The sequence below is a fragment of the Cynocephalus volans genome, chromosome 1 (genome assembly GCF_027409185.1).
Source record: "Cynocephalus volans isolate mCynVol1 chromosome 1, mCynVol1.pri, whole genome shotgun sequence".
NCBI lineage: Eukaryota > Metazoa > Chordata > Mammalia > Dermoptera > Cynocephalidae > Cynocephalus > Cynocephalus volans.
The window spans coordinates 123,492,180-123,515,741 of NC_084460.1; the positions used below are offsets into that span (position 1 = coordinate 123,492,180).

At 44.8% G+C, this 23,562-nt stretch overlaps 1 protein-coding gene across 1 annotated transcript; it reads left to right on the plus strand.

The window, feature by feature from the left end:
• Positions 1 to 1,234: 1,234 nt before the first annotated feature.
• ILDR1 (immunoglobulin like domain containing receptor 1) lies at positions 1,235 to 23,562 on the plus strand. The gene is made up of 8 exons (XM_063109532.1): positions 1,235 to 1,280; positions 1,752 to 1,922; positions 3,350 to 3,499; positions 7,822 to 7,941; positions 9,794 to 9,940; positions 17,842 to 17,973; positions 18,192 to 19,006; positions 23,521 to 23,562. Exons 1-8 carry the CDS (start codon positions 1,235 to 1,237, stop codon positions 23,560 to 23,562), a joined length of 1,623 nt encoding a protein of 540 aa, XP_062965602.1.

Below are 23,562 nucleotides of genomic sequence, written 5' to 3' on the forward strand. Positions count from 1 at the left end.
ACTGTTCTGTAAGGGGTGACGAATTTGTTTTGTTTGTGGGAGTAACTCAGTCAAAATGAAGGCAACTCCACCCAAGAACTCTATTAGAAAAGACCCCAGCTGGAACCCTCTTCTCCTCGGCCCTTGTAATAAGGAAAAAGAGGCAAAGACTCAGACACTAACTAACACAGCAGCATATGTGCCAGGCACTGTGCCAGGAACTGGAAGTGGATTATCTCATTGCATTCTTGCAAAGTCCTGATGAGGTTAGTACTACCATTGTCTCCATTCATAGCTAAGAAAGCAGAAGGTGTCCAAGTAAGGGTGATTTGAAACCAGTTTGTATCTGAGGCCAAAATCTATCTACATCAGTGGTTCTCAAAGTTCGGTCCTATGAGCAGTAACATCAGCATCTCCTGGAAATTTGTTAGAAATGTAAGTCCTTGGACCTCACCCAAGTCTTACTGAGTCAGAAACTCCTGGCATAGGGTCCAGCAATCTGGGCTGTCATAAGTCTTTCTGGTGATGCACACTCAAGTTTGAGTACTATTGCTCTACACCAAACCTCTCACAAGAGGATCCCTTATAACTCAGTCTATAAACCATACTAGCATAGGAACATTCCAAGGTGCTGGTTATGTATCTTGGCCATGCTAAAAGTCCCATCTGACATTTCTTTGCTACCTGGTTCCTTAGCAAGGTACAAGTAGGGCTTTAAGTGTGCCTGTAGGTTTTGAGGATAGTGGGAGGGAATTTAAAAAAGAAAAACCTAATTTCTTCAAGTTTTTCTTGACACAGTTTATCACAATCTGACCATTTTGTTTTATTTGCCCTATGCTTATGTTGACTGCCCATACTGCCAAATTTCCACTAGTTAATGTATTCTTGGTCATTCATTCCATCACTTATTCAACAAACATTTGTTGGGTGCAAATAGGCAACAGGCACAGTACGAAGTGCTGGTGTTTGAACAGTGAGTTAGAGATCACCTGGTTGGCCTTCTGAGACCCTGCAGTAAGCAGGGCTTCAAAAGCACGGCCGGGGGGTAGGACGAGGTACTGTGGGAGCCCTCTCCCAGACTTGCAGTCAGGAAGCTGCTTGAGGCGGAGAGTTCAGCTGAGGACCTGAGGAGTGGATAGTGGTTAGCCCAGGGAAGACAGTGGAGTGTTGTGGGTGATGGGAAGAGTGCTCCAGGCTGAAAGACCCGACTGTGGGAAGACCTGGAGAACACCACCTGGAAAAAAGAATGGTCCCCATGTGGGAAGGACTGAAGCGAGTTCTGAATGGCTACAGCCTTGAGGGTGCGGTGGGGCGTGAAGGCAAATAAGGCAGCAGAGAAAGACAGGAGGTAGACCCCATGTGCCTCACAGGCCTGGTTACAGGGTTTGAACTTTTTCCTTAGGGACATGGGAAAATATTTTAAAAAGAGAAGTAATGTGGGAAAAAAAATGTATTAGTAATTTCACTCCAGTACAAATATGACCTTGTTTTAATACAATTCTTTTATTGTTGTTGGGTGTGTTATCACTGTTAATGGTCTATAAGTTCTTGGGAGTTGTCCTTTCTCCTTTCTTTCTATCCCTCCCCTTTAATGCCGAGTGCATTCTCCCTTCCATGCCCTGCCCAGGCCGAGTAAGAGCTCAGGCCCTGCCAGCTCCAACCAGAGGCAGGTAGGAGGGCAGGCAGTGTGTCTAGCTCATTTGCATTGCTTTTTATTATCCTGTGCACAGAGGTAGGCCACCTTCAGCATTGTCTCCTGCTCTTGGCTGCAGGGTGCCTGTCCTTGCTGGTGACGGTCCAGCACACAGAACGCTATGTCACCCTGTTTGCCTCCGTTGTCCTCAAATGTGACTACACCACTTCTGCCCAGCTGCAAGACGTGGTGGTGACGTGGCGCTTCAAGTCCTTCTGCAAGGACCCCATCTTTGACTACTACTCTGCGTGTGAGTGCCCTCCTGCTTCTTGCTCTCTCTAGGTCCTAGGCACCTCTATAATGTACTGCAGGTAGGGTTCAGGAATTATTTAGGGTCACAAAGCCTTATAGTGAAAAGAAGCCACAAAGATTACCTAATGCAGGTTCCCTCATTTTATAGATGAACAAAGTGAGCCCAGGCAGGTGAAATAATGTGTTCAATACTAGTTTATGTTAAATAAACTATTTAGTTTATTTATACTACTACTATATGTTAAATTTTTATGTTAAATTTTTTTTGCCCCACTTTGTTCTAAAATGATTTAAGGCAGCTGAGACATTAAGTAAAAGGCAGAGCAAGTCCCGCCTCTTAGTCCACTCCTAGTTCCATACCAGCACACAGAGCTGGTGGCGCAGCCCCACCATCAGCCCCACCGCCTTAGCATGCAGACGAGATGACTCCCACACTCCCCAGGATGCATGGGACCTAGTGGTCATGTGTGGAGACTCCTGCCCACTGCCACATTCCCTTCTACCAGACAGCTTTCCTGGTAGATGGCCTTTCATCTGCTGACTAAACACTTTCCATGAGGGAGAGCTCACTGCCACCATGCAACCCATCTGTTACGGGACATCTTTTAGTGCTGTACAGCTCTCCCTTACATTTCGCCAAGTCTGGCCTCTCAGTGACAAGTGCCCCACTCACATCAGTTCTGCTGTCTGGAACCAGAGTTCTTCCCAAAGCTGCACGCCTCTGCCCTCTCTCAAGGAATGAAGGAACCCAGTAGCCCACTGTCAGCCCAAAACAATTAACCTTTTAGGAATTTTGAGAATAGAAGTAGAGACCCTGATCATAGGAAGGAAATGAGCTTCCTGAGATGAGACAAAGGGAGAAGAAGGCCTCAGCTTTACCTTTTTTAGCCCTGGGGGTAATGTCTCACAGTCTGATTTGTGTAGAACCACAAAAGCTGGCTGGCTGAGCCATCACTGAGCCTGACACTGTCCCCAAAAGAATCCTCTCTAAATTGAAGCATTGTTTCCTGGGGATTACTCTTAAAATGTCTGGGTGAAGTGGGAAGGGAGAAGAGACTGGAATAGTAGGCATTTGCCATGGGAAGATTAACAGTTCTCAAAACTTACATTGTAATGGCAGATAGAGCACCAACCCCATGGGAACAGAGGCTGGGCTGTCTTTGAAAATGAGCTGAGGCAAATTGGGATGGTGTCTTGCTGCTCAAAGTATGGTTCCTGCCATCACCTGGGAGCTTATTAGAAATCAGAATCTGAGATCCCACTCCAGACCTGCAGAATCAGAATCTTCATGTTTAACAAGATTCCCAGGGGATACATAGGCTTGGGAAAAACTGAGACAATGCAGCGCTCCAAGGAGAAGGAAGGGCACCTTCTTCGTGGGGATCCCACTTTGCTATGTGACTCGGGTGTGTCCTCTCTCCTCAGCATACCAGGCAGCTTTATCCCTGGGTCAGGACCCATCCAATGACTGCAATGACAACCAGCGGGAAGTTCGCATCGTGGCCCAGCGGCGGGGGCAGAATGAACCGGTGCTGGGGGTGGATTACCGGCAGCGCAAGATCACCATCCAGAACCGTGAGTGCGGGGGAGGCGGCAGGGGAACTGGGGTGGAGGGGGTGCAGTTACAGGCCCAGCAGGCTGAGTCAGCATGGGATTTCCCTTTTTTTTCTGCTGCCTTATGATCTACTTGGTCACTGTCACTGTTTGAGAAAAATGCCAGATTCAAAGAATGTGCAGCAAGCACATCTGAAGTTACTACCCTGGAAGTTGGTTTCTGGGCCAGAGGATGTCCTACAGCTTTGGCTGGAGGTCTGGATGTGGGTGGCTTCTTTTGCTTTCCTGAGATTCAGGGCTAAGGTGTAGATCAGTTTCCTTTGATCCCTTGTACAAATGGCTCTCAGGGCCTACTCAAACCCCAGGTCCCTGAGTTCCCCTCTGGCCACCATTCCTATTGCCCATATGGAAGGAAATAGGGGCTTTGTGTAGATGACAACTTGAGACCACTGCCCTCCACTGACAGAGGAAAGAGCATAGGGCTTAGAATAAAAAGCCCTGGGTGAGAGCCCTGGTGCTTGCATGCACTAGCTCAGTGACCAGTGACAGATAGGCTATTTTCTCTTGTTTCCTCCTCTGAAAGATGGGCATGATGGCATCTGTCTCCTCACACTGAAGTGTTTATTAAATGTGGTGTCTGAGGGGTGTGTCTAGAGCACGTCTGTTCTTGGTGCCTGGTGCAGGGAGCTGTGGTTAGGGCCTTGGCTCTGAAGTCAGACTGATGCATCTCCATTCTGCACTTACAGGGTATGTGAACGTGGGCAAGCCCCTTCAATTTTTTCAGCCTCAATTTTTGTAAAATGGGACTTGCCATAGTACCTATCTCATGGAGAGTTGTGAGGACTGAGATAATGTATATAAAACACTTGGCAAACTGTAAGTGTGTTGTGAATGTTAATTATCATTCAGTACACTTTTGGATAAATGGGTTATCTCCCCACATTCCTATCCTGTAATCCTGGGTTGCTGCAGTGGGTTATCAACACAGAATTCAGAGCCTGTTTCAAGGTGCTTTATATTCTGTGTTAAATAAATATTTTCTGGTTAAAAGGGAAAAAATGGGAGAATACACCCAGCAGGCTATTCATGGTGCCCATAGCTACAATCTGAGGAAATCAGTGAATATACTATGATTGTTTAAAGGTAGATCACTTAAAGGGAGCCAGTTTAATAACTGCTTCCAACTTTCTAACCCTTAAGTCTGATCCTTTTACATTCAACCTCTGATTTCCCCAAGCTAGCTCTCGAACCCTTGGCCTTACGGAACATCTGTTTTTCTTTTCCAGTCTCGGGTACATCTTCAAAGATTTAATGTGGTTCTACTTTTTCCAGAGCCAGAATTAATTCTGATCTGACCCCAGAGTTTAAAACCTCTTTAGCAAGTCTCCTTTACAGTTTCTGTAGGATAAAAGTCCCCATAGGTGCTAGTCCCTGCTCTTCTGTTTTTTTCTTTTCTTTTCTAATTTTCAGTAATACATTTACTATTTCCATTCCCAACAACCTTTGGATCAAACCCTGCATCTTTTTTACCCCCACAGGGAAGCAGTATTTCCCCTCAGTTCTTATTTCTACCTCCAGGCTTGTCACCACTTCCCAGAACCCTTGTTTTCTGACACTTTTATGCTTGTGTTTGCATGATTTGAGGTAACCCTATCAAATCAGTTCTTGGATCATTTAAAATATTAACATATCTGAATACCCTCTTTACCCTGACATCCCTAAAGTACTCTTTATGTCTCCAATAAAAATTGGAGCAGATTTACAATATACATCAAGCTTTGAGTGGGAATTTTCTCCATAGCACTTTGACCATTCTTCCAAGTCTAGGGTAAGCTTGTTTCTGGGAAAGGTAGAGGGTTTGGAAAATAGTGGTTAGGAAAAAAATCATAGGGATTGACGTAGAAAGAGAAGGAAACAGAAGTCAACGTTAGCTCCAATGTTGCATGACCTTGCATTTTTGTTTCATTTCCTCAAAAAATATTTTTTGACACATAGATACTAAATAATTGTTGATATGTCCACCACCTAAGCAGGAGCAAGTCTGTAATGCTAAGGTCTTTAAGAATCTGGAGATGTCCCCTGGTGCTTACTATGGGTAAGATAGCAGGGACTACCATTGCTCTGAGACGTGGAGCCTGCCCCAATGCCTCTGACTGGATTTTAAACTCTTTCAGGACAGAGAAGGGTCTTGTTTCTTTTCAGATCTCCCACAGTGCCCGACAGTGCTGGACCCATAAAAGGTCTTTAGTCAATATTTGTTGAATTTGCTAAACTTCAACATCTATGTTAACCACTCATCTATCTTAATGTGGTAGCGCAGCACTCAGTGCTCATGAGAACTCAAATTATTTTCTGGGATTACATTTACTCTTAAAATATTGGCATTTCATTCTTACTTGTTCAAGTTGATTTCATAACCTGTCCCTTTAACATCCAGAGGTGTGGAGTACACATAAAGCAAATGTATTTCACAGGTCCTGGTTTTCCAAAGCCTTGCAGTTTCAGGTTTAGCCTAACTTCTTAAAAGTACATATAAAATGTTGACCTTGCAAAAGACAGGAAATTTTCCCCAGGCTATAGTCTCTGTTGTAAGATAAAGAATTGTAACACAGCAAGGTTACTGGCTCAAAGACAGACAGGTTACTGATGGATATGTAAAGATACTGGGAAATTGCTGTAAGGAGAGAGAATTTTTGCTAAGATCAAGCTTTTGTTGGTGGATCAACTTAATCTTTTGTAAATTGCATTATGAAATGTCACCTTGCTTGTTTTACTGAATGTTACCAGCCTATATTGTTAAACTATAACCCCACCTCCTTTCTCTTCCTGTAACTTTCTGGTCTGGAGAATAAATGCAGGAAAAGAACCCCAATTCGTGGTTAATTTCCCAAATGGAAGGAATGCCTCTCTCTTGAGGGTTCTGGGAGATTGACCCCTTTGGGGCTTCTCACTGCTCAGAAGAGATGGGCTTTGAGTAATCCTTTGCAGCTCCGTCACCCAGGGGAAGAGAGGTGACAAATCCGTGGGAAGCAAAGCAACACAGAGGTATCTGCTCACTTTAAGCTGGTAAGGGATCCAGGCTATGGAGTTTCCACCCAGTTTGGAGACAACAGTAGAGTTTTGTGGTTAAGAGTACCGATTTTGAGGCAGAGAGAAATGGGTTTGAACCTACCTCTATTACTAGGCCAGTTCTTTAGTCTGAGTCTTGATTTTCTTCATCTGCAATGCAGCTAAATAATTATACCCACTGTATCAGTTAGGATTAGGTTTGATTGCAAGTAAGCAAAAGCCCATTAGTGACTTAAACAGTGAAGTTTATTTCTCTCTCATGTATAAAATCAGAGGTATACAGTCCAGACTTAGTGTGGTGGTTCTGTTTCATTAAGTTCTCAGGGACCCAAGCCCCTTCCAGCTTGCTAAGAATGTCATCTTCTTTCTCATCGTCCAAGATGGCAGCTGTTACATTTGCTTTCCAGGTAACAGGGTAGAAGAAGAGATGAAGAATAAAGAGAGCAAAGGTGTTTATAAGCTGTTTTTAAGAAAGTTCTGGAAGCCATTATGTGACATTTCTGCTTATATTCTATTGGCCAGGTTTGAGTCACTTGTCCATGTCCATCTGTAACAGGATGGGAGATACTGACTTTATTCTGGATGGCCGCTGTCTTAGTCTGCTTTGTGCTGCTATGCCAGAACACCCAAGACTGGGTAATTTATAATAAACAGACATTTATTGGCTCACCGTTCTAAGGTGAGCCAATAAATGTCAAAGTGCCAGCATCTGGCGAGTGTCTTCTTTTAGCATCATCACACGGTGGACAGCAAAGGGGCCAAACCTGCCGTTTTGTAATGGCACCAATCCCACCCATGAAGGGGGAGCCATCATGGCCCAGTCATCTTTTAAAGGTCTCACCTCTCAGTAATGTTACAATGGCACTTACGTTTCAAAATGAGTTTTGGAGGAGATAAACATTCAAACCATAGCAGCCATGTAGATGGTCAAAAATTCTATGGCCATAGGAGAAGGGGAGAATATTCACCGGGAGACAGCTTGTGATTTGTGTACCTCACCCATTCATAGGGTCGTGGTGGTAATTAAATGAGGCAATGTATCCAAAATCCTTACAAAGTACCTAGTGGGGCTCAATGAATAGTCAGTTCTAACATCGTCGTACTGTTTGGAGAAAGAGGAAGGTCTCAAAGGAAGGAACTGAGATCTTTCTCTGAACTACCAGGAGCCCTCTTAGGATGCAGAAGGATAATGCTGGGGTCTTGAAGCAACCATGAGTCGGAAACCAGTGTCCTCTCCTCTGACCACTGGCACTTTCTCCCTCCTTCCTTTGTAGGAGCAGATCTTGTGATCAATGAAGTGATGTGGTGGGATCATGGAGTATATTATTGTACCATTGAGGCTCCGGGGGACACATCAGGAGACCCAGATAAGGAGGTGAAGCTCATTGTCCTGCGTAAGTGCCGCTGGAGCTTTCTCTTTGGCTGCCTCACCACTGTAGCAATCTTATGTACAGGAAAAAAATCAAAAACAGAAATAAAAAGCCTAGGTTGTTTTCATTGGATTGTCAGCCTCTCAAGTTCACTCATCAAAGCTAAACTTTTTCTTTTTTCTTTTTGAGTGAGTGGGGTTGATTTATTCATGTGCCTGTGCAATACATGCTACTGCTCATGCAGTGGTTTATTTTTAATTTTTCAAATTTTTAAAATTTTTATTGAATCAAAATTGATTATACATATTTTTGGGGTTCAACATTCAGATATGTTGATCAAATCAATATTATTAACATATATATTGTTACAAATCGTAATTATTCTTTATGCCCCTTGTCCAATCTCTCCCTGTCTCCCTCTCCCTCCCCCCTCCTCCATCTAATTACCCTAGATTTCTTCTCTCCTTCTGAAAGAATAATGGTTACTCTGTTGATTTGTTGCCTAGATGATCTGTCAAATACTGAGAGGTGTGATCAGGTCCCTCAATATTATCATAGAGCAAATGCTTCTTCTGTCACTTTGAAATGGGCTTTGTGGAGAAAGACATCCTCTTCTTTTCTTTATCTCTGCTGGTGACTCTCCCCATGTCAGTGCACTCCAGTGGCTGGCAGACCATCTGTGTGGTGGTTGTGGCGTCTAGCTGCTTTCACAGCAGCCATGGTTATTGTGGCTGTGGTGGTCCACTCACATGGAGGTGATGTTTTTGGCATGCTCCTTGGCCCTGGTGGTGTTCCTGGTTGTGGGAATATCTGGTCCCTGTCTCCATACCTTGGGTCCCCAGGCGTGCCCCGAGGTGCTGGCGCAGTGTGCCTCGTTGTGGGAGGGGGGTCTGGTCCCCGGCTCCATATCCTGGGTGGGCCCCAAGGTGCTGGTGTGGTGTGCCTGGTTGTGGGATGGGAGTCCAGTCCCCTCCTCTATGCCTCTGGTCCCCAGGCAGGCCCCAAGGCACTGGTGCAGTGTGCCTGGTTGTGGGGGGGGGGTCCGGTCCCCAGCTCCAAGCCTCATGTCCCCTGGTGGGCCCCAAGGCACTGGTGGTGTGCTTGGGCTGGAAATAATTTTTTGTTCTTTGCTTACTTCTAAAATGGGGGAACTTCCTGTGGGAACCAGTACTTGAGCTGTGTGGTTGAGCTAAATTGCTTCTTTGCTGCTGTTTCCCTAGGCAAGGCTTTTTGTGCAGCTCAGGGTTTAATGGTTGACCTTATAGGTACTTCTTGCTCTCCAGAGACCTGGTGTACCTGGGTTGTATAGAAACTCTGAACTGGGCCTGAGTTTTTTCATCAAACTGCACCCCATGCAATTCTGCATTCCTGACCAGTCTCATCTGAGTGGTCCTGTGCTGATTGGGGGGCAGATCAGCTGTCCTTGCTGTGTCCCAGTGTTCTCTCTGTGGGCCTGTCTCCCCCACTGCCCATGCTCCAAACACTTCCCATGGGACGGGCCATGCACCAGTCCCTTGCGATGACTCACTGGCCTCTGAGTGGCTCCCCTTTTTCAGCTGTTCTCGCTCCTCACTCCTTCATCAGTCCACAGGAACCCTATAAGGTCTTATTGCCCTGGGGGCCACCAAGGTCCTCTTCTCTCCTGCTGCCTCCAAGTAACTCCATCTGAAGGGCACAGCTGTGGCTTCTGCTGGCTCCTGTTCCATGTGCTCAGCAGTTCCAGCCTTCATTTTTTTTTTTTTTTTTTTTTGTCAACCCGTTGCTCAACTTTAATCTACAGGTGAAGAGCTGTATTTACTTGACCTCTAGGGTATTAGAACTAGAAGCATTCCACCTGAATACTTAGTTCAGCCCCTGCTTGGCTTCTCCCCTGCAGACTGGCTGACAGTGATCTTCATCATCCTGGGAGCCTTCCTCCTCCTTCTGTTGATTGGAGTATGCTGGTGCCAGTGCTGTCCTCAGTATTGCTGCTGCTACATCCGCTGCCCCTGCTGTCCCACCCGTTGCTGCTGCCCGGAGGAAGGTGAGAGGGGACAGACAAGCTGTGGGATGGGGTAGTACTAAGGCCCAGTACCCCAAGCAGATTGGCTTCACATGCCCAGGTCAAAGTTTCTTCCAGGGTTTCCTCCATGCCCTTCTCCCATCACAGGCAGAGAAGACATTAGCCTCTGCCCTGAAAATGATGCTTGGGAGTATAGAGAGCTACATGGAACGTGGCTGGTTTGAGGACTTCTGCCTGTCCATCTCCTAGGCTTTCTAAAGGCTCTTTCCAGTAGCTCTGCCTACTGATGGCATTTCTTTAGTGCACCCGCTAGGCCTGTGCTTCAGGCTATGCTTCTAGTGTTGACCTTGTTTGGACATGAGGTGGCTGCAGGTAGTAGTTTGAATGAAGCAGTGAGAGAGAAGGCCACTTGTAAAGAAAAAACAAAGTGTTTTTTCCTGTTCTCACACACCACTCAGCACAGTGCTTCTCACACCAGATGTGTGCGGGTTTTCCCCACATACCAAGCGATACTTTAGCAGACACCAACTGGGTGTCCTAAAATTTAACTCAATTCTAACACTATCTAGAGATAGTGACACTACCTGGAGTTAGCATTGGATCCCACAGGTTAAGGGCTCAGTCACACAAGACTGCCTCCCACTTCAGATGCCAATTGCAAGTAGTAGGTTGTCACCTATACTCACCAACTGGCTATAAATCGAGGTCTCCCACAACCCCCTCTTTGGGTTCAATTAATTTACAAGAGCGTCTCACAGAACTCAGGGAAACACTTTACTTACATCTATCCATTTATTACAAAGGATCTTTTAAAGAATACAGATGAGCAGCCAGATAAAGAGCTACCTAGGGCAAGGTATGGGGGAAGAGGCACAGTGTGCCACCACCTAGGCACCCCCATGTGTTTGGCTATTCAGAAGCTCTCCAAACCCAGGACTTTGGGGTTTTTATGGAGCCTTCATTATGTAGGTATGATTGGTTGTTGGTGATCAACCCAACTTTCAGCCCCTCTTCCCTCCCCAGAGGTTAGGGGGTGAGGCTGAAAGTCCCAACCCTCTTAATCAGGTGGTCTTTCTGGTGACCATCCTATCCTAGGTAAGTAGGAGCTCTCGGCTACCAGTCATCCAATTAGCATACAAAAGACCCTCATCGCTCTAGAGATTCCAAGAGTTTTAGGAGCTATGCTCCAGGAACTAGGGGCAGAGACCAATTACGTATTTCTTATTAAATCACAGTATTAGAGATGACTTGAAAGGAACAGAGCAGAGGAACACCTTTCTCCTGTTATATCAATGGTTCTCAAACTGAAGCTCACATTACAGTCACCTGGACAGCATTTTAAAACTTAATTGCTGGGCTGGCATTTATATTAGGTCAGAGTTTGGTGTTGAGAACACCAAGGTCAAAGGTTCAGATCCCTATACCAGTCAACTGCCAAAAACCAAAAACCAAAACAAAACTTAATTGCTGGCCCCACATCCAGAGTTTCTGACTCAGTTGGTCTGGGGTGGGGCCTAAGAATTTGTATTTCTCACAAGTTCCCAGGTGATGTGATGCTGCTGGTCTGGGGGCATACCTTTGAGAACCCATGTGTTAGAGGAAGGAAAGAGGAAGCAGAAGATCTTGCTCCTAATGTGATCTTTCTTTGGGATAAAATTTGATTCTTTAAAACAGAATTATGACATGTCCTTAAAAATTTGGCTGCAGAATGCATGGTGAAGGCAAAAAAATAAAAAATTATTCTATGAAGATCTTTTCTTAGTAAATAGCTGGACTAGAATCAAGTGCTTTAAATGGAACTTTTTGTTTGTTTTTATTTTAAATAACCTTTTCTTTTCCTGATGACTATAAATAAAGTACTACACTGTAGAAAATTTGACAAATTCAGGAAAATGAAAAGACTGTCTGAGCACCCAGAGATAACCACTCTTATCACTTTGGTTCATTTGAAAGGAAATTTCTAAAAGGAAAAATAAGGAATTATCCATTAAGATAGAAACAAAACCTTACGTCAAGGACAACAATCTGTGTCTGGTTTCAGGCATGTGTTCTGAGGCTGCTGTCTTACAGGAAAAGAGAACTAACTTTCACTGGGTGTCTACTCTGTATAGGCCCTTTGCATGTTTTTCCTCATCAAATCCTCACAACAACCCTAGAAGGCAGATATCCAGATTTAACAGAGGAGAAGACTGAAGAAATCACAGAGCTACTAAGTGGCAGCAGCAGTGCAGTGTTGAATTCATGTTTACCTGGCTTGTGAGTGTCTGCATTTCCCACAACAGGGCCTGCCACTGCCTCTGTGAGTAGATGACTGTGGGGTTGGCTGAGATATCATGAACTCCCTACAGAGGGGAAAAATAGTAGGGGACTCAGTATCGGGCCATCAGGCTCCCTACCTTTCAGAGGCTCAAGGAGAGAGGCCATGGAGAAGTCACGGTTGCTGGAGTAGTAATACACAGGATGAGATGATTAAAACCTTCTTAGAATCCCTAGGTCTATGAGGCACTAAAACCAGGCAGGATTTGGGACAAAGCTAGCACAAGTGATACACACATGCACTGTCAGTAAGTCATTAACAGAGGGTCTGAGGGAGAATGGTTTCTCCTAAGTGGTTAAAGTTTGTTTAAAAGAATGGGTAAAATAAAGAAAAACAGGCCACAAATAAAAGTGCTTGAACAGATGAGGTTACTTTCACAGTGAGTCACTAGGGCAGACTGTCCTGAGAAGTCTGGTGACAAGAGGAACTGCATGGAGGGCAGCAGTTGTTAAGGAAATGACAGAAAAGCTCTTTGACTGGAGGAGGAAGGGGTGGTTTTGTGTTCTTTTTAAAATAAGACAACTGTAAGCAAGTTCATGAGCAAAGAACCCAGGTCGGTAGAAAGTGAGTGAAGTGAAGCACGAAGACGCGAGGTGCCCACTGAAGAGCGGCGGAGTTGGTGGGAGCAGCGTCGGGCCTCGTGTGAGAGAACCAGCCTCGGGAAGGGAAGGCAGCCTGGCCTCTGAAGAGAGAAGGCAAGTCATTAAAATGTGGAGGATGACCGAGGTATAAAGGAGAAAGTGAAGGGAGCTCACATCAGCCTGTCTTGATTTCAGCAAATCAAAATTCTACACACAGAAGGGAGCTTCAAGAAAGCCGTCAGTGATTCTTCAACTTCTCTGACCACGGCCCACCTTCCCAACCTGCTCCCACTTTACAGTGAGAGTTAAAAGAGGACTAGAGAAGAGAAAAATTAAAATGACATGAAATTTTAATAACCCTTGTTAGTTTACTTAGTACTAGTAAAAAGTCCTGAATGTTTTTGAAATTGAACCTTATATTTTCTGTGAGAACTAGAGAGTCAGCTTTCATCCCTCCATCTGTTACTGGCCCTCCTCCCCAGAGAACCTCTAGGAACACCCCGCAGTGGTGCGAATCTCTGATCTACCCTGTCCCGTCCCCATGCCCCACAAGGCTGACGGAAGTAAAGGCCTAGGGAGACTTCCACAGTCACACACAGCTTGTTAGTGGGGGGCCCTGGACTAGACCTAGGTCTCTTGACTCTGTATCTAGGGCTGGTTCTTCTTCCTCAACAAAGATGATGTCATCAGCTGAAAGTTCATGGGGAGGGAAAGACCTGAGAAGTAGGGAACATTTAAACTGCTGCTATAGGGCTGGCTGTTTAGCTCAGTTGATTAGAGTGCCATCTCGTAACACTAAGGTCAAGAGTTCAGATCCCCATACTGGCCAGCCACCCCCCCTCAAAAAAATAAATAAAAATAATAAACTGCTGCTATTGAGAAGGAAATGCATATTTGATAGATCAATCGAGGAAAGCCCTATTGGGAGGAGGGCTGTTTGAGGCCAGTTGCCTGACTCAGGCCAGGAAGCATGCTGGTGGTTCCCTAAAACTAAAATGGCAAGAGTCCCAAGGGACATGAAATTCTGGGAAGCTCCTGAGGATGGAACTGGAATGACCAGCCAATCAGGTCAGGGGGAACTGGACTGAGTGACCATGGGTTAAAAGGAGGGCAAAGAATGGGTTCTGGAAGAGTGGAGAGGGGATGGTAGGGAATGGTAGCTAGTTACAGGCAAGTGGAGTTAGAGTTCTTCAGGGGAACCAGTTCTATGTGGTGATGCACACACATGAAGCTGGCTGCAGGGGAGAGAGGTGCAGGTATTTGGAGGAGGGTGAGGTGTTGAGTTTCATTTCTGCCACGAAGGAGGTGTCTTAGAGAATATGGCCTGGGTTTTCCTCAGAGATGAACATTAATATGACTTTGGCATTTTAGTCTCCAAATGTATGCGTTTGTCTCCTGTGGTACCTAAGGAAAAACAATTTATTATTACCATTATTATAACAATGACAGCCACTGTCTGTTGACTTTCATATATTATGCATTTCATGTGTGTTACCTCATTAAACATCAACAGCCTTGTGAAAGGGCTATTATTATCCCAACTCACAGATGAGGAGACTGGCTTCAGAGACCCTGGAAACTCACTCAAGATCACATAGCTAGTATGCAAGCTGAAGTCCATCTGACCTTCAAAGTTCGTATTTAAGGAAACCTTTCCCTGAAGACCATATTTCTTAAAGTGTTGAGAATCCTCAAGTCAGCTCCAAGTTTACTCCTTGCATTAGAACCTGGGAGCTTGTTGAAAACACAAATTTTCTTGCCTTGCATTAGGGCCAACTGAAGGAGAGTCTCTGGGACTGGTACCCAAGGATCTGTATTTTTAACACACTCATTAAAGGTGACTAAGGCAGACTTTAGTCCACTGAGGTTCAGAGATAACTTATTGGGAGTCTTTTGAAGCTTCATTGCTTTCTCTACGTTTCTTATTTTTATTGCCTGTCTGATTCCCCATTAGGTGTTCAACAGATACCCCTGATAGTCTAGACATGCCTGTGTGGCTGTTTCCAGGGACAGGGCAGGCATGGGAGAAGACACAGGAAGGCTGTGTCTTCCATCCTGTCTCATCAATTCTAGTGCAACAAGGCGGGGGCGAACCCTGGACAAAAGTTTGTGTCAGCTAAGAAGGGAGCAGGTGGGTTAATGTCTGGAGTATGTGAAAAAATTCTGGGAAATGACAGAAAAGCTAATGGAGAATTTGGAAGGGTCATTAGGGAGTTATTTGTGTAGGGAGTCCTATTAATGAAAAGAATCATGTGGGGAGCAAGGAGTGATGTCACTATCCTCTCAGTGACGGAGATGCAAGGATTACTCAAAGCCCAAATACTTGAAAGCAATGAGAGGCCCAGAGGGATTACACCAAGCTAACTCCCATAAGAAAGGAGAAAGTCAGTGCAGCTTAAGCAAGTAAAAGAAGCACTTAGTCTGAAAAAGAATGTGTTAAACCTTACCGAAGGAAGTCAATTAAAATTCTCAATGCCCCATAATATGGGAGGACGCATCTCTTATCCTGAGAAGGCCTAGGGAGGTTTCTTACCATTCCGTGGAATAGCCTGTAGAAAGAATCACATCAGGGTCACCAAAATGTGACGAAGATTGAAGCAGAGACAGCAATGAACTACTCGGAGACAATGGCAGTTGCAACCAAGGGACTAGGAGTGAAGCAAGTTAAGGCCTAGAGTCAAAGTCCAACAGATACTTATTATGAAAGTTGTGAGAAAAGTAAGCAGACAGGGATAAAGGAGAGGGAGCCCCGGGGTGGAACCTCCTGAAATTTTATTTGAATGGACTATACTACATACTTCCTTGAGTTCAAGGATGCAGCAGTCTCCCACAGCCAGTGTTATCATCTTGAGAAACACTGTATGCAGCACGTCCCGCATGGGTACTTGATGCCACGTGTCTCTTCTGGCTGTGGCCAGAAGTCATGGCTGTCCTCTTAGCAGAACATATCACAAGATGTTAGCCCTCTACAGAGTGAGACCAACTCTTTCTTCCCTACTGAATTAGGGGACTAGGAGAAGGAAGTGGCCAAACAAGGTAATGGTACTATCTGGAAGAAGCCAGGATTCAGTTAAAGGGGTGGCAGTAGCTAGGGTTTTTCTCAATGGAATCAGAGATCCCCAGGCCTTGGAGACAGAAATCAGTCTGGAGTGGGTTTTGAGAGGTATGGAGCTGAGTTGGGGAGAAGTAAACTGAGGAAGTACCCCCAGGGAAGGTTTTTTGGCTTAATCACAAAAAATAAAAGAGTCTGGGGACTCAGTGGCATGGCAAGAAGAGCTTAGGCTTGGCGTCAGAGACACAGGTTCACACCTGGCTCTGCTTGTTGCTAGCTGTGGGACCTTGGACCTTGGGCTCTCTGAGCCCAGCTTCCTACATTAACAGATTTTTCAGAGGATGAGTTAGCTTATGTAAAATGACTGGCAGTGTGTATTAGACAAAGTATTATGTGTGCTTATGGCAGCCAGTACAGGGATCTAGGGAAAGGCATCTATTAACAAGCGGGAGAGGAAAGTGCTGGGGCTCTGGGTGTGTGTTCAGGGAGGCGGGAGGGCTATCAGTTGGCATGAAGGTTTGGCAGCTGGGTGAGCAGCTGCAGGTTTGCATCTGATTTCCTCCAGGTTGTGCTGTGACTCACCATCAGGGATGGAGCTCTGGGCACTTCTTGGGGCTCTGCTGCAACCACTCCCTGTTGTGCTGGAAGTTTGTTTCACACTGGAGCCACTGGGTAGCACTCTGGATGGACTTTTTGCTGCTGGCCTCATCAAATCCCCTACACTGTGTAGCTGGGTCCAGATTGCTTGTCTTTCTGCCCCCTCCTACTGTGTGAGGGGAAGGCTTCACGCAGCTCCATTTTAGAGGTGGCCATGAGGCCTGGAGAACTGAGAAGGAGGCAAAGTACTAGGCTGGGGACCTGTCACCATTCACAGCCCAAAGCAGGCATTTCCTGCACTTGGACTGCAAGTGTATTTTCTACATGCGTGGATAGACAGAAACTTTAGCAGACATGTGGCACTCAGCTACAATTACCTCAAAATATAAATTCGTGAACAAAAACAACTAAATACTTTTGCTTTTAATTTGCATTCACTGTAGGTTGTATGCTCAAGACCAGCTGCACCTAGGGAACTAGAGTCACATTTCTGTGGACTCCTTGCGCTGCTTTTTATACTATTTTCTTTGCCCTAAAGGAAATAGTATTTCCCTTCCCCCTTCCCAGCCCCCACACCACACCTTAGAGATTCCCCCTACTTAGCGAAAACCCCAACACTTAACAAGGTCAAGAGAAGTGTAGAAAAAGCTGAGATTCACTTCAGCTTTTTGCATTCCCTTGCCTTCCTCTCACAGGTTTTCTTCGACCAAGGGCTGGTGTACCAGTTGGAAACAGTTTTCAGCATCACCTCCTCCCTTTTTTTTCACACTTGTCACCAAGGTCCATAATTACCAATCCTTGTAAAACCTATCAGTGGTTCCCAGGACGTGTGGGATAAATTCCAAATCCTATGTGCCTCATCAAACATTCAAACTTCTCTCTTGCTGTGGCCCCCAACACACACGAGCAGTTGGCTTTGAGCTTGCCTGGCAGGATCCAAGAGCCCCCAGCCACTGTCTCACAGCCTCCTCTGAGCACTTTGCATCAGTACCTTCTGTTTCTGGCCTGTGGCTTCTGGTTTTGTTGTCCTATGGCTCATTCTCTGCTAGTGTCCATCTAGCTACCTATGCGGTGACCTGGGGAGTGGGTGAGATGATGAGATGTTTCTGAGGCTAGGAAATCAAGTTTCAAGAATATACTTTTCTGAGATGTAGGACTTGTAGTCTTGTCTATAGGAAGTTTACTCCTAGCTCCTTGCCAGAGAGGCTGTTGATTCGCTACTCCCTTAACTCTTACTCCCATGAAAGATAGGTGCGAATGGACTTGGAGGAGAGAAGCTGGCCTCCTGGCAAGACCACTAAATGGAGAGAAGTGAAGTGGGAGGGGTGAGGCTTGCCCTGGCTGAGGGTCTGCATTTCTCCTTCTTCCCCTGCAGCCCTGGCCCACCACCGCTACATGAAGCAGGCTCAGGCCCTAGGTCCTCACATGATGGAAAAACCCCTGTACTGGGGGGTGGACAGGAGCTCCCAGGTCTCATCTTACCCAATGAACCCACTGCTGCAGCGAGGTAAACCTTGCCAGAGATTTGGGGTGGGGGAAGGCAGAGGGCAAGGGTAGGCGCATGGGCTGCATTGGGGCCTCCATAACCAATATGGTGGGTGTCTTCATGATTGAGGATGGGAGGGAGTGGAGTCAAGCTAAATAGCCTGACATTTTGATGTCCTGATTCTGAGGAGCATGCTCTGGGCCAATAGTTTTGCATATGCTGTCCTTGTTTCCATTCAGATTTGTCCCGACAGTCCAGCCTTCCACAGATGCCAATGACCCACACCGCTGTTCACCCTCCCATCACCAATGGTGTCCTGGAGTATTTGGAGAAAGAACTGCGGAACCTCAACCTGGCCCAGCCTCTGCCCCCTGACCTCAAAGCCAGATCTGGCCACCCCTGCAGCATGCTGTCCTCCCTGGGCTCCGAGGTCGTGGAACGCAGGATCATCCACCTGCCCCCACTGATCAGAGACCTGCCATCCTCACGGAGGACCAGTGACTCCTCACGCCAGCAGTGGCTCACACCAATTCCAACCAGACCATGGGATCTGAGGGAGGGGAGAAGGCAACACCATTACTCTGATTTCTACCACGAGCTCCAGGACCAGGTGCCAAAGCCCTGGGCATTAGAGAGAAGGGAGCTGAACTACCCAGGGAGTGGAAGGCACCATGGCCCCAGGCTGAACAGGTCACCCATACCCTGTTCAGACAGGGACAGCCTCAGCGATGGCCCCTTGTCCAGTGAGGCACACTGGCGGCCCAGCCGACCTCCTCTCAGAAACCACTGTAGGGAGAGGCCCCGCAGGCCCAGCCACCGGGAGAGCACCCAGAGGCACGGGAGACGCAGGCACCGCAGCTACTCCCCTCCCCTGCCCTCTGGCCTCAGTTCTTGGAGCTCTGAGGAGGAGAAGGAGAGGCAGCCCCAGAGTTGGGTCTACCGCCACCGCTCACGTTCCCCAAACTGGCCCGAGGAGAAGCCACCCAGCTACCGCTCACTGGATGTCATTCCAGTCAAGAATGGCAGGAAAAAAGGGAGTGTGGAGAGGCGCTCGGTGAGCCTGGGGCATCCTGCTGAGGGTCGGGTGTGGGCAGAGAAGACCCTTCCCACCAGGCGTGGCCACAGCTGACACAGGCTGCCTAACATGCCATCACTGAGGGCACCTCCTCCCTATTTTGCACAAATTACCTTGTGGACTGGGGGAGCTACCTCTTGTTAGAGCTAAAGGGACTTAGTGAGTATAGAGTGCTAGTCAGTGCAGAGTGTAGGGCAGGGGCTTGGTGCTTACAAAGGGCCTTCTCATCCTCAGTGTCACTTTAGCTCTCACACAGTCCCTTGAGGCAGGTCAAGCAGGGTCCCCCCGTTTTACAGATGAGGAAATGAGGCTCAGAATGATTAAGCACCTTGTGAGCAGCGGAGCTAGGACTTGAATGCAGGCCTTCATGGCTAAGGCTTTGTTTCCTTTCACAGCTGCCTTGCTTTATTCTTAGCAACCATATTTTCATACCCCAAATTAAGACACGTGGCCTATTCGTCAAGTCAGCGTGCAAGGCCCTGTTGTAGGAGGGTACTTCAAAAAGTTAATGTAAAAATAGAATTAGAAGATAATATGAATCGTTCCATGAACTTTTTGGATACCCTGCATATATGTGAGGATGAGGCCCTCTGAGACACCCCCTGGAGAGGATCCTTAAACTGATAAAAAACAAAACAGAAAAACCCCGATATCCTAAATATGAATCAAAACTTTAGGATTCTGTGAACAGGCAAGTGCCAATGGATGCCAGACATAGCTTACCAGTCTAAAAGGGAACACAGTAGGATGTAGGCCTTTTGGGCCTCTGGATATAGACCTTTTCTTTTCTTTCTTTTTTTTTTTTAAGATATAACTTTATTTTTACAATTAATATACTCAAATGATAGTGTTTCTTTAATGTTGCCACTTTACAAACAGTATGCTGCTGTTGCTCAAAAACATCAATGAACTGCCTCAGAGCCAACTTACAAGTTACCCATGATATGCAGTAGGCTTTGAGCAAAGTTTCCAGAGTAGAGGAATACTATCAAAAGAAGAGTTATAGTCTCTCAGGGGCATTGGAGGATACAACTCTCATTTGGAAATGCATGTTCTGATTGTGATTTTTTAAAAAATCAGTCACATGTATGGTGTGTGCATAGGAGCAGGCCCCTGAGGAAAGCCACAGAGCTGCTTTTTGTAGAGCAGAACCTTGTTGAGAGAGCAATTTGTGAGGAAGGTAGCAAAAGCCACCAGGCATTTCTGAAATAATCAATGGCAGCTATGCCATATTCTCATAGATGTCCCATGAGAGATAAAGATCAGCAATAATGAAAATAGCTATCCCTTGCCACATGGTACTGAGTTATGGACGTCTTACTCAATATCTCATTTAATCCTCACGACAACCCTGTGAGGTTTGTACTGTTAGCCACATTTACAGGTGATACAACTATTTCTTCCATGTTACCAGTAAGAAAATTATATCCTGAAAGAAAACACAGAATCAAAGCTGGGACAACTACAGTTACTTTACTCATAGTGACTAAAACCATGTCTCTTCATGTGGACCTAAAATCTAAATCTATTTTCTTCTAAGTTAGATTTTTTTCTTTTCCTTATTTTCTTTAAGTTAAATCACATGGATTCTTGTAGATGACAGGAGGATAGGAGGAACACCAATTATGTTCCAGACACTGGGGTGAGCCCTTTCCAAGCCTTATTTCATTTAATCCTCACAATAACCATGTGAGGCTCAGAGAGGTTGAGTAACATGCCCAGAGCCACCCAGCCAATAGGAAGTGAAACCAAAGATTGAACATGGACCTCAGACTCCAAGCCTATGCCTTTTTCAATCACTCATGATGCCTTCTTAGAAGATTATCATTATTGGGGGTCAGTAATATTTTCTGGTGACTTTATTTCTTCCTCACTTTCTGAAAGTATTTCAGCTTTTTTTATAGACAATATATATGCAACAATTCTACCACAAACAAACCAAATTTTAAATTGTAGTCACTCCTGAGAGGCAGATTTTGTTCAACTTAATTTTAAGAGCCTCCATCGTTTTAGGTCTCTTTGAGATTATCTCCCAAAGAGTTATCACTTTATCACATTGAACTTTCCACTTGTATTCTGACAGTGACCAGAGGCCCAAGACCAAAGCTTGATTTGGCAGATTGGTTAGTTTGAAGGGTGCGGTATTTTGTTTGTAATTTGAATTTTTGAATCTTTAATGAGGCAAAAAGTCTCCAGGGCCAAAGTCTTGCTCTTTCCTCCTCTCCTTTGTGGGGCTGGATGTTTTTCACACAGGTTACTCCCCTCCTAGCTTCTCAAGTCATTGGATCTTGCAGCTAAGTTCAGACGTTGAATAATACAATTGGGCCACTAGATGGTGATCTTTGATCATAATCACTTGAAGTTTCTGTTTACTCCTTCAGTTGATAGCATCCCTAGTTTGTTAAATCAGGTTTTTAGCAGTAATAGCTTCACCACATTTTTATTTTTATTTTATTTTTTTTACAAAATACTGAGTATTCAGAGAAATATAAAACAAAAAATTTTTTGGCTCACATGAAACCTTTTATCTCGAGAGTAATGTTTAGCAAATAGATATTATATGATCATTGCACACGGTATAAATGTACACAAATATCACATTATACTCCATAAATATATACAATTGTCATGGGTCAATGAGAAAAGAAATTAAAAGGGAAAAAAAATTTCAGAGACAAAAGTAGAGTAGAGGTTACCAGAAACTGAGGGGAAGGAGTAATGAGAAGTTACTGCTCAATAGGTACAGAGTTTATGTTTAGGATGATGAAAAAGTTTTGGAAATAGACGTAGTGCTTACAGCGTTGTAAATGTAATTAATTCCATGCCATTGTCTGTTTAAGAGTGCTTAAAATGGCAATCCTTATATACATTTTACCAAAATAAAAAAATAGATACTGATGTGCAAGGGCTTCATGTAGATGATTTCATGGGAACCCGAAATAGGTAAGAACTATTTTCTGCACAGGGCCCATGAGAAAATGGAAGTTATTTTGAGGGATCTTCCACACAACTCCAGAACCAGGACTCCCATTGAGATCTTCTCAATACAGGTCTTTTCACTCCACCAAAACTACAACCTCAGAAATATAAGAAGCATAAATTTCAAGCTTTTAACTCCAGTGGTTACAGACTGAGCGGCCCCTGTGTTCCTGGCCTCTTTCAATTCAATTATCTTTCTTTCCAATCTTGACCTAAAGGAAGGGGCTACCCAAGGCATTTCTGGCTTTTTCCAACCTTGGCCTGTATACAGCTCTTCTGATACACGAGAAAACCGCTATGTTCTTTCCTCTCCAAGCTAAATTCAAATTTTCTGTAGACAATTTCAGCTTTTATCTTTTTTTCTTCACTTTTCTATTTGATAAAAAAAATTTTTTTATCAGGATTCTTAATCTACTTTCAATAAAATGTCTACTCCTTAATCATACCTAGGTTTTCCTTTAGCAAGTTCTGGACAAGTTCCTTTTGCCCCATTTTATTGTTTTCCTTTGTGTCAAAGACTATTTGTTCCACAGCATGCATTTTGATTAGAAACCATGCCCCCTAAAATTTACTTTCCTAATAAATTGGAAACTTTTTTTTTTTTTTTTTTTTTTTGGGTGGGCAGCTTCCTGGTACAGGGATCAAACCCTGGACCTTGGTGTTATCGGCACTATGCTATAACCAACTGGGCAAACTGGTCCGCCCAAGGAAACAGGTTATTTTTTTCGGTTTTGTTTTTAATAGCAATATGAATGTACATACATATATGATGCCTTTTAAACAGTATATCTTAGGACAGGTACATTATCTTCCTATTTCAAATAAGACGAGGAAGGTCTCATTTCATGAACTACAACTGTAGATATTCAAAACTTAAAATGATCTCCTATAATATGTAGTTAGAGAAATATGAGAAACATAAATTGTAGTTCTGACCCTCATCAAGTAAGTGGAAAAAGCCCAGAGACCAAGTGGAATAACTTCTAAAGAAGAGCCACTGAATTTTGTCAGGAAGAGGTAATTAGTGATCTTTGACAAATTACTTCAGAGAAATATTAAGGTGTGAAGCTAAACTTTTTAGAAAGAGGCTGGGAAGGAACGGTTCAGGAGATTATAAATAAAAGGAGAACTGGGCCATGTCTTCGTGAATGAATGGTAGAGATGGACTGATGAATGGAATAGGGTACCCTTTTTTCAGTCTAAGGGAGACCTGAAGATGTTAAAAAACAGATGAAGAGGCAGAGTAAATAAGACTGAAAAATTTTTAGAAATTAAATGTATGAGAGAGGTTCCAGAGAGATAGGAAAGAAGAGAAACATAAACCTGGGGGAAGAGACTGACTTCACGAAGGGTCAAGAATTATTTTTTAGGTTCAGATCTGCTGTCCTGGCAGCTACCACTCAGTCAGGATTTAGACAGAGTCAGGCACACCTTGTATGTTGTATGTATGCATAGACGGTAGATTCTGACTAACTGGTTGTTGTTGTTGTTGTTGTCTTTCTTCTGTTCCCCAGGAGAGAGGGAGCTCCCATAGTGGAAGGAGTGTCATCATTTAG

Coding starts and splice junctions, on each gene's coding strand:
- ILDR1 (XM_063109532.1), top strand. CDS start 1,235: ATGTGGGAAGGACTGAAGCGAGTTCTGAATGGCTACAGCCTTGAGG. Junction 1,281..1,751: donor GAATGGCTACAGCCTTGAGG/GTGCGGTGGGGC, acceptor TCTTGGCTGCAG/GGTGCCTGTCCTTGCTGGTG. Junction 3,500..7,821: donor CAAGATCACCATCCAGAACC/GTGAGTGCGGGG, acceptor CTTCCTTTGTAG/GAGCAGATCTTGTGATCAAT.